This window comes from Cygnus atratus, chromosome Z, assembly GCF_013377495.2.
Source record: "Cygnus atratus isolate AKBS03 ecotype Queensland, Australia chromosome Z, CAtr_DNAZoo_HiC_assembly, whole genome shotgun sequence".
NCBI lineage: Eukaryota > Metazoa > Chordata > Aves > Anseriformes > Anatidae > Cygnus > Cygnus atratus.
Genome location: NC_066396.1, coordinates 41,437,553 through 41,452,465, shown reverse-complemented (window position 1 = coordinate 41,452,465; position 14,913 = coordinate 41,437,553). Strand labels below are relative to the sequence as shown.

Genomic DNA, 14,913 nt, shown 5'->3' with positions numbered 1-14,913 from the left:
AAGTAACCTGCATCTAAATAAAGGACAAAATATTTCATACATTCACAAAGTATATAAACCTATTTGGCCAAAGGTGTATTTGAAAAAGACATTGCATACACAAAAGAAGCTGGACATTTCTACATTCAAAGGAAGGTGTTACATAACAGAGATATGAGTTTGAAAGTGGGTAATAATGAGGCTGCTAAGGCTAGTCTGAAAAGTGTCTCATAAACATTTTTGAAAACTCATCTTCAGCGGAAATCCACAACCTCAGAAAAAAAACACCCCACATGTATGCTCATGGGGACTCTAGTACAGTTCTGTGGTGCTCCTTATTTTTACATATCTATCTACATGATCAAACCTGAGAACAAGAACAATTGTCATCCCCAGTTAAATGTGGTTTTACAAAGAATGTCAGAAACAAACCATTCCCCAGAAATTTCCAGGATGCCACAGGCATAGAATTGTAAGACTTTCCTTATGCTGCCAACAACTGAAACATCATGCATATTTTGGCGTCACCAGTCTGCAGAGATAAACCACGGAGAGTGGTGAGGAGGAGAGAGCTAAATGTCTTCTAGCACTGCATGGAAAATGCCCTTCTCCTCGTGTTATCCATGTTAAAGACACATTATTAGCCTTGTTTGATTTAACAGCCATCTCTAGAAGAACATGGAAGCACACAGCTGCAAAGGAAACTGGACATCACTATTGATCACATTAACCAAGAACCTATATGTAACTTACTTTTAAACAGTAACAACTCACGTTTATTCATGGACAAATACACAGCAAATGACTCTGACATAAAAAAGTCCTTTGATGCTCAGAGAAATCAGTGTCTCCTCCACAGTTACTGTTTTAGAGCAACAAAGAAGAAACTCTCATCAATGCTTGCATTTTTTCTGTTTGTTTGTTTAGGAGGAGACTAAGGAAAAAATACACAGTTTCTCCCCAGAAATTAACACTGATAGGAACTGCAAATAAGCAACCTGTTCAGATGGTAACAGTTTTCTGCAGTTAGGACAGAAAGCCTACTGGTTAAACTGCATATAAGAATGTCCTATCTACTCTTTGTTGACATGCCGACGCAAACATACAGAGTGTGTTTTTCGTACAAAGTCTTTCCAACCTTCTTGTGTTATTCAAACACAAGATATTTTAAGAAGAGGTATCTACATGCTTTATGTAGTCACATGCTTGATGAAATTACAAAGGGCAGACAGTAGTGGCATTCTAGCTGACTCTCTTGCACATCACCACAGTGCCGTCTTTCCAAGAGGGCACTGTGAAGTTGGATGGCTGTCATACAGACTCAATGGTACCACCGGGAAATACGAGATGTGAGAAGGAAACCAATTAACTAGTTTCCTCCTATCATTCCTTGTTCTTTGGCTTCTCCCTCAAACCAAAAATCTAGTGTAAGGGTTTTGGTCAGCTTTGGCCTTACACACTTTGCTTTCCTTCTCCAAATGTTATCATAGGACCAGGCCCCCATTTACAACTTTCATCTCCAAATACAAAATTACCAGAGGAGTAAGCAGGAGGACACCTCTTGCATCTCTATTGTTATTTCCTGGGGCATAAGGATAAAGGAAAACACACAGTAGTAAAGGCATTGCTGGACCTTGTTACAAAGCTGACACGGGTTTGGAAGGAGTCCTCTTCCCTTCATAGCAAATATATATTCATTCAATATTCCGTGATTCTCTAGAGTCTCTCACCTAATAATGTAAGTTAACAAATTAAATCTTACATCACTCTTGTCATGTAAATATCATCACCATTTCAGAGTCGGAGACAGAGGCACAGAAACGTTCAGAGATTTTCACAAAGGGCTACAGAGTGTGAGCCCACAGTCAGAGAAAACACAACTACCAATTTGCCACACCATTTAAATGGTCTCCTCTCCAGATCTAAGGTAGCCAAGCACATATGTAAGCTTCTACAAGTACCTACAGCAGGAAACAGGACTCATATCAACAGTGGCTTTTCTCTCCAGACCCACAGTACTCCACAGAGGATGAATACTGAATTCACATCTCCTCATCCTGCAGATACCACAGAAGCCCAGCAGAGCCCCGCACCTCTCTTAATGCCAAAACCACAACACGACTTGATTCAGTTATTGGAGTTAAATGACCTTGCAGAGTCCAAAATGCCGCTGGCTTCTTGGCTGTCAACCAGCTGGATGAGGACCCAACCACCTCAAATCCTGAGCAAGATCTCCCAGGTGAGGAAGGAGGACAGTCAGAGACACCCAGCCCTGAACAGTCACTGGTGAAGTGGTTTCCATAAAAATGTGCAGACAAATATTGCAAAGTTCATATTTGACTCTTCCCCAAGCTTCGGCTGGGCTGCACTGCAGTTATTTTGGCTGTCTTTCCTGTATCAATAGGAAAGAGAATACCGCTGTGTCTTCAAAATTAGGTCCAGAAGTGTTTTGGCCATGAAGCACAGCTGCAAATTCCTTATTCATCCCCGGGAAAGCTGAGAAATGGCAAAAAGTGGTAGCCCAAGATAAATGTTAGGATTGCTCCACTTTCTCCAGGGTTTTAGAAGCTAAAATTTGTATCAGGTTATAAAGAGGAGTAATTCATGCGTTAACTGGATATCCAAATGCATAAAACTAGAAGTCCTGTTAGCTATCTGCATTGTAAAAAACGAGCAAAATGAAGTTTCATCTCTGCTGCTGAGCGGAGGGACACAAGAAAGAAAACAAGCGACCATGCCCTCTTCTCCCTCGACCCCAGGCGAAAAACTCACTATGCTTTGCGTTATGATTAATTTTAAACAATGCTATCACATCAACACAGCCAATGACGGCTTCAGCCATTGAACTGCTGGTCAGTAAGAGTACTCTGCCAGCCAGACTTTGCAAACACTGGCCACGCAGGTAACTGAAGCTCATTGGATGGGCCAGCAGCAGCCTTACCATGCTCTCTAGACAGAGGCTACCTACTGCAAGGGGTGCCCATCTATTATTACCAGCTAGCCAGCCCCAGGGCAGCCACTGCTCCTTCTGGGCTAAGCCACGGATGCAGGCTTAAGGGTGTCTGCATTGGCATATTCCCCAAACCACCAAGACACCAAGAGTAGCCAGGCACATAAAGAGATGGGAGCAAATACATGAGAAGTTTATTGCATTTAAGATGGAGGAAAGAACAGCATTTTTAAAAATTTAAAGTGCTTTCAGTGATCATCCACAACATGCACACAGCTCTCAACACGAGCCAAACAAAATCTAGTGGCAGGACCTATTATTATGCAGACTCTTTATAGCATGAAAGGGACAGATTTTGATTTTTGCTCAACTGTGAGATGCTCTGCTGAGGTTTTTAAGCAAACACAAGAAAAAGAAAAGCACACATTCTCATTGCCAATGTTCCACATCCCAAACATAATAGCGAGAGGTTTTTTCCTCCTTTGAAGAAGTTGAATCTCATCCAGCAAATGTCAGAAACCTCTGGCAGTATAAGATCCTGTGGAGAAACCATTTAAGCAGACCAAAAGAAAGAGGCCAAGTTAGAAGACCTGCACTCAAAACCACATCCTGTGTTCCTTCTCCTCCTGATGCAGAAGGGGAAATCACCACCAGCAAGTCTGTGGCATCATGGTACATAATCCTCAAAAACTTAACAAGCTATTCTAAATTGAGTATGTACATAGTTTTAACTTGGTATTATTTTTTCTTAGTAGAGTACACCTCACGCACTTTCCAAGAACAGGAAATCACGACAAAATTTGCCAGCTGCATCACATATCCAGCTCCCTTGACTTTATTGTGAATCTTAGGATGTTTTACACTTTACTAGCAAAAAATGATTATAGAAGAATGCTGGAGAAAAAACCTAAGAAGCGTGAGCCAAGTGTAGTTTGGCAGCTTAAAATTAGAAGGGAAATAAAAAGAACCCCAAATATATTATTTTTATCCCGTGATTAATTTTAAGCCAATCTCATGATTTTCTGACAACTGGCATGATTTAACATTTAGAGTTGGCAACAGAGCGTACCATACAAATACATAACCATAAAGAGACCAATTCAAGTTTACTGTGGGGACTATAACTTTGACTGGCCTGCGCATTTAAACATCTCAGCCATAACGCAACAGTGTTCAATGCCAGAACATTACATACCTGTCCTGGGCTAGTAAAGACGATTCCTTAAGTCTAAATTCTATCCATACATGCAAGAAAATACTGTGTAGACTTCAACGTACTACTTCTGATATATTTTGATTATATTTTAAAGAAAAAAATTTAAAAAGTTAGACACCTGGTCTCGACATTGTGCCAATATGCTTCCCACTACGCTTAACTACTACAACATTTGTGTCACCGCTAAGATAAACAATACCAAGGGGAAATTTTTACATAAGAAGTACTTCAAGGTAGCAGTAGAACATAAAAATATCATCTTGAACCAAAGCCAAACTTGTAAAAACACACAGATAAACAGAGGCACAAACAGGTATTCTTAAAGACACCTCATATTTTACATTTGAAAATAAAGATTATTTTTTCATTCAAACATTCAATTTCTTTCTTAGAATCAGATTTCTTGAGTATGGATAGGTTTAGCTTCAAGTGTATTGTCATCTGTTAGTTAATGCAAGCATCATTTTATACTTCCTGTGTTTCACAGTATCATCTTTGCTCTGCTCCCTCTGTGCCTTGTGGCTAAATAGGTTTTCTGAAAGTCAGTGGCAACAGATGTGCTTAATCTGCAGACAGCAGCAGAAGTGACTTCTGTAACAATTACAATCACTCTGTTCACTAGCTGGCATGCGTTTCTGAAAAACCCAGTTCTCCATCAACTCCACAAGTAATATGCTGTATCTTCTCATTAAAATAAAATAAAATAAAATAAAAATAAAATAAAGGTAAGACCAAATTGATAGCTCTGAATTCTTAGTGTTTGCCAGCCTTGGTATTAGTGTCAAAAAAAAAAAAAAAAAAAAAACCTCTGTTCCCATGCTTTAGCACAACAACTCCATGGCATACACTGTGATTGACCTGTTAGGACATCCCCTTCACTGCCACACAAACACAGAATCCCTGCCTTGAAGAGCTTCCAATCACTATTATTTCACATCCCTAAATCCTTATGTTAAAAGTTATTTATTTCGGTTGCAGAGCAAAGCAGTCAAACATTTTCAAGCCAGAGTTACAGTCGTCTCTGCAACTTTAATTCTACTTTCCTAATGTCTATTTTGTGCTGTGAAAGAGGTCCTCTAGGAAAACTGGTAATGAGATCGGCGAGTGTGTAACTAAAAATTGCACCACAATGCGCATACACAATAGGGCAGGACCAAACTAACACGCACACTGTAGAGCTTGGGCATCCCAGCACCCAAGTACCTCACTTTGAAACCTATCCGCTGATGTTTTATTTCTGTGTTTAACAACCTCGGTACTTCTTTTTTGCCCCTGAATGGAAAGAAACCTCATCGTAGAAAATGATGCAAATGTAATTAAATATGAAACGGTGACATGGCTTCCCTCTCCTCCTCTGTCAGATGCATCGCAGGCGGTGAGCTCCAGCGGCTCAGCACGAGCCTCACACTAGAGCTGTACTTCCAGCCGTGCCAGCCGGCCGTGCCGGGCAGGAGCTGCAGACCACCTCCTTCTGCCTCCCATCTTTCCTCTCCCCTGCTGCTGAAAAAGAACACGGGGCTCCTGCCACAACATGGTCCCTCACTGCAAATAGTCAAGGTGACAGAGTTTCTTGCAAGGAAAAAAAAAAAAAAAGCACCAACCACATACGCATTTTTCCAAGAATTTTTTACACCAGAAAGTGTTAGGCGACCCTAACCATAGGATCACCACTGGCCCCCTCAGTAATTACAAGCGTGCCCATAAACTAACACAGCCGGTGAGGCAGCATCACAGCAATTAGCATCTTTCAAAGGCAGAAAAATGCTGTTATGTTTAAGCACTGTCAAGTACAGCCTTTTGCCAGTAAAAACAGAACGTATGTCTTAATTTAAAAGTTTGCTCAGCATGTTTTGTGCTACTTCCTGTGTCTAAGGCATCTGCCTGAATTGCCAAAACAAGTGGGAGAAAATGACATTTTCCTTTGCTTATGAATGGCAAAACCAGGATGAAATAGAAGCTCTTGTCCTAATACATGTTATTCTGTGGTTTGAGGGGGAAGGTTAGTTCAACAGCAAATCGTAGAGAAGCAGAAACAACAAACTTCTAAGTAATTAACAGGAAGGCTGTCTAACAACTGTATCAAGAGAAAAAAAAAAGCACAGAATCTTGTTTAAGAACTCAGCAGTTATTACAAAGTAAAAGGTTTTTGGTTTAACTGCAGAATAACATGTTTTCTAACTTTTCATAAGCTTCTAAGCTATTCTACTGGCTTCAGAGGCTAAATAACCTAAAACTGGGACAAACAAGCCTCAGCTGTCAAACTGATTTGACAACCTATTTTTTATATTTTGCGACTTTGATGGAAAAACACTTGTTTTTCCCTTCCTCCTTAATAGTCCTGTGTGAGCCACAGTCTTCAAGATTTCACGTCTAATCCCTCACATTTTGAAGTTTTCCAGCTCGGTTCTGACTACCCACTGCCAGTATCTCTATTAAATCCTTCCTACTGTTCATAATGGAGAACAAATTCAGCCAGTATAATTTCAGCTGGCTCTCCAGCTATTCTTCAAACTGAAGACAATACATATTCAGCTGCAGACTGTGTTAAAAAAACAAGGTGTGCACACACATGTATGCACACGCATTCACGCGCAGACTAGCCCATTGTTAATGAAACAAAAAAAAAGTACTTTTCTGTTACGTATATGGCACACGTACAAACCAATTCGCTGTGATACATGCATTTTATGGCCATGAAGATGAAAAATGGTCAAAACTCAGCCCTATATTAAACAAATTGATTCCCATCTTTACCCTTTTACCAAAATAATTTACTAAGGCTTAAGAAGCAAGCAGGCTCAAGGCTGGGATGCCGTACAACCCATATATTAACTCAGTCGGCAATAAATCTCCCCTTACTCTCCAAGCTCCATACTACTTTCTTAAATAGCTCACTATAAAGCCCCAACCTAATTAAAAACAGCTTTCTCGGCAACAGTGGCCTTGATTTCACTTATTTACACATTAACTGCAGCCTCCGTTTGGCCAATCCAGCCTATTCCCCATACCACGCAGGGCCTTTTATCTGCCCTGGACAGCATTTTCTCCAGCAGATGAAGTAGATGCCGATTGATTTGCTGTCGAGCATGGTAAATTAATAGCAACAAATTGCTGAGGGCCCCATCTCGCTGCTCCACCATGCTTCGGCAGTTTTGCTTTATTTGCTCCATGATGGGCAGCAGTCAGGCCTCTTCAAGTCAATTTCTTCTTAACAACCTGCAATACTTTTCAATGGTGAAAATAGAGCCGTTCCTTGTAAGTCAGAAATCAATATCCTATTGCCCTTAGAAAATGCTAAACAAGCAGTATTGGCAATCCACTTGGTACTAGAGGGTATCAGATATAATGCAAATCCATACTGCTTCCCTCCTCGTAGTTATTACAGTTTGCTAAAAGGTTCCTAATGCCATTTATCATCATTTACCATCGACTACTGCAGCTATGATTATGATATCCTATCAGCTAGTAGAGCCCTTTCATTTCTACCCAATTAATATTTTAGCAGCACTCAAATGGTTGTTGCCCAAGTCTTGTAATAAAATTTACATGGATTGGACTGAAATGGTGGTGTTTTTGTTTTTATTTTTTTTCTTTACTGTGATCTTAAGAAGTCATTTCATTTATTTTTTAACACCCGGCTTCTTAACAGATCTGAATTTTCCTTCAAAAATGCTGAAATCCAACATTTCAGCATGTGAATTAGTTCAAAGACAGAAGCCTAACCAAGAAGAATCAGCATTTACGTACTGCCACCCCCAAAACCATAATTGAAATAAGAAGTGAATGCTGTATCCTATTTATGCTTTCCATCAGTGCCATTCACAAATATCTGTTGTCTGTAGCAAAATACAGACATTTTAAGTGATAATTACAATTCTCAATTAAAACCTTCAGAAAGCATGTTTGATTACGGCAATTTAAATAAACTGTTTACCATAACGTTAAAACAGCCTAATTTCAGAAATTAAACCAAATGACCACCAACAAGAACTAGCAACACTGAATTAGAAACATAGATCAGCACATCAACTATTCATTCATAAACTATCCACTGAGCATCTTAAAAAAAAAAAAAAAAAAAAAAAAACTTGGTAAGAAATGGACCTCTTCGGACCACACTCAAACATTTCCATTTGTTCTAATGCTGAAATTAAAACCGTAGGGAAGTACCTGTTCAATCCCCAACTTGCTGGCTTTTTTCTTTTTCTTTTCTTTTTTTTTTTTTTTTGGAATCTCTTTATTTTGAAGTTCTATTGATCCTAGTGGTACAGAATATCAAAAATTAGCTTACTGTTTTAGGCTATAACACCACATGTCACAACACACCCCACACTTGTCTTTAAAAAAAAATACAAATGACTAATTCTACCAGTCTAATGCTATTTACTCAGTTACCAAAATTTAAATTAATTATGTTCTCAAACATAATTGTTAAAAATTGGCAACATTATGCAGGCTTAATTAAGATTAAATCCAATTTACTAAATGTACTTTAATTGGTACTAATTACATTAGCTTTCCTTTCAGAATGACAAATTCCCCATAGGTTTCACTTTAATAGTCTTCTATCAAAATCAACACAGGATGACTGATGATGAGCATCACATGAGGGGTGGGAAAAGCAATGCTCTCCCCCCGCTCCCCCACCCGCCGTGCACACACACTATCGCTGCGCTCCACGTTTATCCTTTTATCAATTTGCTAAGTCACAGAGTCATGACTCCATCACAGCCATCATTTTCTGTTCCAGTGAAAAATTTCTCTAAAAATAAATACTCTGTGGCTGGGAGCAGCCAAGAAGAACAGAAGCTTTAACAGAAAAATACACAAAGGTTTCAAATATCAGGGCCACCAATTACTAGGGTACTTCCAAGGACTCCAGGGAGTCCTGCTCTTGAACCCTTTGAGACGCAAATCTAATAAGTGAATAAGCCTAACCTGATCTCGAGAACTAGGCCCAATTACGCCGAAGGGCAACTTCACTGCATTATTGCCTGCTTTCCATTACAAGGGCATCCAGCAAGTACATCTGGAAAAGAACCTAAGAGGAACCAAGGCTGTCTGCCCAGAAAAACAAATAAAGACAGATATGCCTCTGTGCTAAAGTGAAAAAAAGAAAGAAAATATAATAAGTAGGTGGTTTGCAGGGCTGTCTGTATTTCATAATGTGATAAACTGCCCTCAGGATTTTTGATATGATTGAATTTAGAAAGCTAGGAAAAAAAAAGGGGGGGGAGGGGGGGAGGAGGGTGAATCGCTCAATTTCAGCCAAGTAAAATTCAAAGATCTGAGTGGAAGAAAAGGGGATTTAAGGTGGAAGACTAAAAAAGATTTGTGCGCGTCAAATGAAACAATCAGCTCCCTATATGTACAAAATTGGGCCCCCACACTGCGATCATAAAGCGAGATGTGAAATATTTTGCGGTCGCTGAAGCAAGAGGAGGAAGGATAAAAATGCTGTGGGAATAGAAGGGGAGGCATGAAAGATACAGAACTAGCGTCAGATTTAGGAATGATAGCGAACAAGTTTCTTAGCCGCAGTTGATTTGAATCAATGTCTGACAAAATATTTAAGTGTTTTGCATGAGAGCAGAATACTTAAACTACTAATTTGAACAGACTGAACAGTAATGGAAAAAGGTGTTTAATTAAAACCGTCCTTCGTAATCCCCACATTTAGTTTTAACTAGGTGTTTAATTTTTCCAGAATATCACTGACGTCTCCATTGCCATAATTGTATACAATTTCTGAAGTAAAGCGTTTAGAAATTAAAAAGGTTTTGGTTTTAAGCGGGTTTCCCCCGCTTAAAACAATCTAATTACATATTTCACTTGCAAGCCAACATTGTCCCACATAATTTTGCACAGTCAGTTTAAGTCCACATACAGCTAACTGCTGTAAAAACACAGAGCCTAGAAACATAAACAAGTTTGACTGCAATGGCTGCTTTCGAGCACATGCAAGCATTTGCTTCGTAGGTGGCCTGCAAGGAGGACTCCGGACTTGGTGGATTGCTTTCACACTCACTACGGCGGTGCTGTTTTTTCAGACGGAACCTGGGACAACCTGGGCGTTCATTCACCAGCTCCAGCACCTCCGAGAGGCTGCCATCAGCCCGTCCAGCAGCACCCGTGACCTGCATCACCCCGCTCAGCACGAGCTGCCCCGCTGCAGGCACCGCCGCCTCCTGCCAGCGGTTCTCTCACCGCTCCCCTCGAGCCTTCATAAGCACATTTCGCACCTACGCTTCTGCAGGTCTGGGCCTTCAGGTGCAAAACGCTGCGAGGCAGGAAAACCTGACGCCTTCGTCATCGCGTGCCACCCAACGCAAACGTCCCCAGTCATTTGGGTTGGGGTGCTAATGGCATACAAAATACAATAAATAATAAACAAGTGGGAAAAACATTTGACTTCTATGTCTGCTCTCAACAAGATAAAGAAATCCTATTTCCGCAACCCGGAAAAGTTACTTTGAACAGAAGCGCATATAAAACAATTTTCAGATAGTCTTTCTTGTCCCATTCAACCATTTCTTTACTTCTGCAGTTTACGCTCCCCAGCAACACTGGCGAATTGCTCAACCGTTTGCTAAAATGAGTTGTCAGTATTAAATTCCACCATATTAAAAGTTCCCTCACTGGAAAAGAGGTCAGATGTTTAATTCATTCTCCTCTGGAGAAGGTTAAAAACACATATTACTAAGCAAGAAATTCTGATTTACGCTACCATGCTCCATCCGAGTAACCTCCTGCTAATCTCGGCCTAAGTGCTAGACTTCAAGGCACAAAACTGAGCAAGCTAACATCCTTGTGGAAAGCTCATTTACCCTTTCTGTGGCTGAGAAGCTGAGACTCTGCTTTTGGACAAAGGTCCAAGTAAGAGATCTGAGGGAGACAGGAACATGGCTGAGCATCAATAGCTATTCTAGTTCCAGCTTAAATCCGTCCAGGTTAACCAAAGGGAAGTCTGTCCCACACACAAACACATGTCCCTTTGCACCCAACGCGTATTTACAACGTCGCCATCACTCCAAGACGCAAACCCCAAACAGGTTTTTGAGGTCAGGCGGATCTGAAGCCACCACCCCATCCGTCCCTGCTTGCCTCGGTCCTACCCGCGTGCATGGGGGTTGCACGTGGAGAAGTCAACACAGCGACACACACCTGGTGAACAACACCGCTGCCTCCACAGAGCCACGCACCGCACGCAAGGTGCAAGTTTCAGAGCAGCATGCAGCGCAAAAAAATTCCAATGCATTTAAGCATGCAATTAAAGCGGCTCGCACGTAATAGACATCTGTTTTAAGACTGATGGGAGAAATTACAGGGAATGCTCTTACACAAAGCAAAATATTTACCTACCTGTTTATGCATTTCTATATTCAGCCCATAGGACATCTCGTAATACTGTGAGAGAAGAAAATGACTCTGTTAGACCTTGCAATTGTGAAAACCATTCCCAAATTCGCTTTGACTCTAACATCATCTGTACAAAGAAACAGAGACCTAAAAACCATTTACTAGCTAGAAGAGCTCCTGGAATTTCAGAAAGCATTTCACAGTAAACTGTTTTTTCTTTTTTCTTTATCTACATTGCTTCTTGACAAATCTACAAAAGATGGCCATAAAACAAGCAAAAAACCCAACCCAGACAACAACAAAAAAAATCACAAGAAGTAATCAAAACCAGAGTTAAAGATTAGAAGCAGGAGGAAAAAAAAAAAAAAAAAAACACAGAAAATGCTGAAGATTTTATTCTCTAGCACACATAGAAGATGCCAAAAAACACTGAAGTGCTTGAAGCCAGACACACATATAAATCAGCAACGACTAACAGACCGGTTATTCAGTATTTTAAATTAAAAACACAAAAAAGCTACAATTAAATTGCAGGGATGCGAAGAATGAAGGAGCACGTAAATGCAGAGCCAAAGCAGACACGCCACCCTACATATCCCCTGATGTGCCTGAGCATCAGGGAACTCAGGTCAGTGTGTGATGTTAGCACCAAACAATCTCTGAGACTTAAGCAAATCAGGCATGAAAAAGACAAATGCAAGCCTTAACATATGTTTGTTCTCTTGGTTAATAATTTTTCCAGGTTATTTGCTCTTTTTTTTTTTTGTGAATACCTGTGTGTTATTTGTCACATACAAATGGAAAACGGTTAATCCTTTGTAGATGCACAAGGGAGAGGATGGCAAGAGCTCCTCTGGAGTTATCACGATCCATCATGCAATTATGTATTTAGGGGATGTCTTCCTATGCACGTTATTTAACCAGGCACACCACAACCATCGAGGAAATCCCTTTCACAGCTCAGATCCCTGCCGCTATGAATTCAGTAAAACAATGAACCAGCAGCCCAGAAGCAACAGTTCTTCTAAGGACAGGGGCTTCAGGTCTATAGACACACATGTGCAATTTGGGCTTACTGCCATCACAGAAAAAAAAAAATGTGACCCCAAACGGCTTTACAGAGGCATGGTAGCTGGGAAAGTCGGTGTAAGTGAAAAAAACATCGTCCCCAGGAATACTGCTGAAGTTGCACATGCCTTAAAAGGGCTGACAAGTATCCTACCACTTCGAAGAAATATCCCCAGTTGCTTAAAACACCGAAGAGCGGATTTCACGTAGAAACTAACCGCTACAAACAAGTTACAAACCCCTGAAACCAAGGGTGGATAATGGCAGCACGGATGCAACCTCCACAGCAGCAGCACCAACTATAATCTTTCTTCAGTCTCAGCACACCAAGCTAATAGACATTTTGAATTTGTTATGCAGCTTGCTTACCATGACATAATGTCGCTGCATCTCTGTCTTCTCACTGGCCAGTTTCTCACATTCTAGCTTTAAACTGTTCGAGACATTAAAAAAAAAAAAAAAAAGGAAAAAAGAAAGCATGGGTACTTCGTAACGCAAAACTGACGCTCTTCTGATCACAGGGTACTCCCCTTTTTGAGCATTTCCCCAAAACACAAACAGAAATGTACGTTCCAGCACCTGCCTGGGAGTTCAGGGTGGGGTTTATACTTTTCATCTTTTGAGAGAGATTGTGCAACATCCTCACCTCCTAAGCGAACTGCATACAGTATGCAGGAGAGCATTTTTCACTGACAAAAAAAAAATAAAACAAAACACTGCTTCACAGAAGACAGGCACACATGTTCTCACCTGTAACACTTAAGCTTGAGAAGCCACTCAGAAATTCATGCTTTGGTTTTCCTAGCTTTTATTTAAACGAGCTTAGGAAACACCTCTTGCTTTCACCCAGCCCACACAGGAATCAAATGTGTATCACCGCTTCAAGAAGCAAAAAGTTGCTGGGATTTTGTTTTTGTTTGTTGTTTCTTTTTTTTGGGGGGGACTGTTAGCGACGACAGGAAAAATACTGCAGGTAATTTAGGGAATACTGCGGTAAACACGAACACGTCCGTCGCTTTTTTTTTTTTTTTTTCTTTTTTTCCTTATTTTTCGGTTTGTTTGCTTTCAGAGGCGCGCTAAGCAGTCCTGCCAGAAGTCACTTGTCACTTGGAGCACACGCTGCTCCTCCGGCTCAGGATAATGAAATAGCTCGCCGCCTCGCTCTCAGGTTATCAGCACTTGACATGTCAATGAAAGGCGCGAGGGGGCCGAGCCAAGACGAGATGCGTGTCCTGAGCGGCATTTCCAATAAAAAGTGGGGGATGCGCCCAGCCGGACGCCCTTTCTTCCTACATCCCTCCCCCCCCCCCCCCAAAAAAAAGGGGGGGGGGGGAAACAAGGGTTAAAAAATAAAATAACCCCAACAGCCCCCCGCCCATGGGCTCGCACGGCTGAACACCGTCCCCACCGCCCCCCCCGGCTCCGGGTGCGGGAGCCGTGCCGGGGGGGCTCCGGTCCGGGGTGTCCCCGCGGGGTCCCGGTGGGTTCCGCGGGACGCCGTTACCTGTGGTACTGCGCCTGCAAAAACTGAAACTCCTCCTTGATCCGATCGCAGGACTCGGAGATGGTGAATTTAAAGGGCTGCGCTGGCTGGTGCGGAGCCTGCAAGCGGCGGGGAGACAGAGAGAGAAAGAGAGAGAGAGAGAGAGAGAGAGAGAGAGAGCGAGCGAGCGGGTCGTGCCGGCGCCCCGAGCCGCGGCCCCTCGCGCCCCCGCCCGCCGCCCGCGGGGGCTCCCCGCGCTCCCGCCCCGACGGGGCCGCCGCGGGGGGAGGCGGCGTCGGCAGCCAGGAGCCGCCGGGAGCCGCGGGGACCCCCCGGCACGGCTCCGGGACGCGGGGCGGGCGCCTGGGCCGCCGCCCTCCGGCCGGGGGCAACTCGGCGGCGCCATCCCGGATCCGGGCCCGGGGCGGCGGCGGCGTTGGACAACAATAAGAAAATGGCTCCAAGTCCGCGCTGCCCGCGCCGGAGCGCTGCCCGCCGCCACTCACCGGGTGCCGGGTCTGCGGGTACATCTTGCTCAGGTCGCGGATCATCCACGCCGCTTCGGGGGGCGCTGGCGGCCGGAATCAAAGCTGCGGGCGAGGCGGCGGCGGCGGCGACGACGGCGGCGGCGGCGGCAGCGGAGGGCAGGGGCGCCCCGGCCCCGCCGCCCCGGTGCCGACGGGGCACCCCCGGCGGCAGCGAGGCGCGGCGGAGGCGGCGGCGGCGGCGGCGGCGTCCCCGGGGCGCGGGGGCCGCTGCCACATCCCCCGGGGGCCCCCGGGCGGCGCCGACCGGGTCTGCCGAGCCGAGCCGAGCGCTCCGGCGGGCGGCGAGCCCCGTGCGAGGCGGCGACGGAGG

At 43.3% G+C, this 14,913-nt stretch overlaps 1 protein-coding gene across 1 annotated transcript in view; it reads right to left on the bottom strand.

Annotated features, from left to right (window-relative positions):
* Window positions 1-14,708, bottom strand: part of LOC118253777 (transducin-like enhancer protein 4) — a 96,590-nt gene extending 81,882 nt beyond the window's left edge. The window contains 4 exon segments of the mRNA XM_035558540.2: window positions 11,508-11,552; window positions 12,942-13,005; window positions 14,077-14,174; window positions 14,562-14,708. Of these exon segments, the coding sequence (XP_035414433.1) occupies window positions 11,508-11,552; window positions 12,942-13,005; window positions 14,077-14,174; window positions 14,562-14,606 (252 nt within the window). The 5' untranslated portion in view covers window positions 14,607-14,708.
* Between the last annotated feature and the right edge of the window lie 205 nt (window positions 14,709-14,913).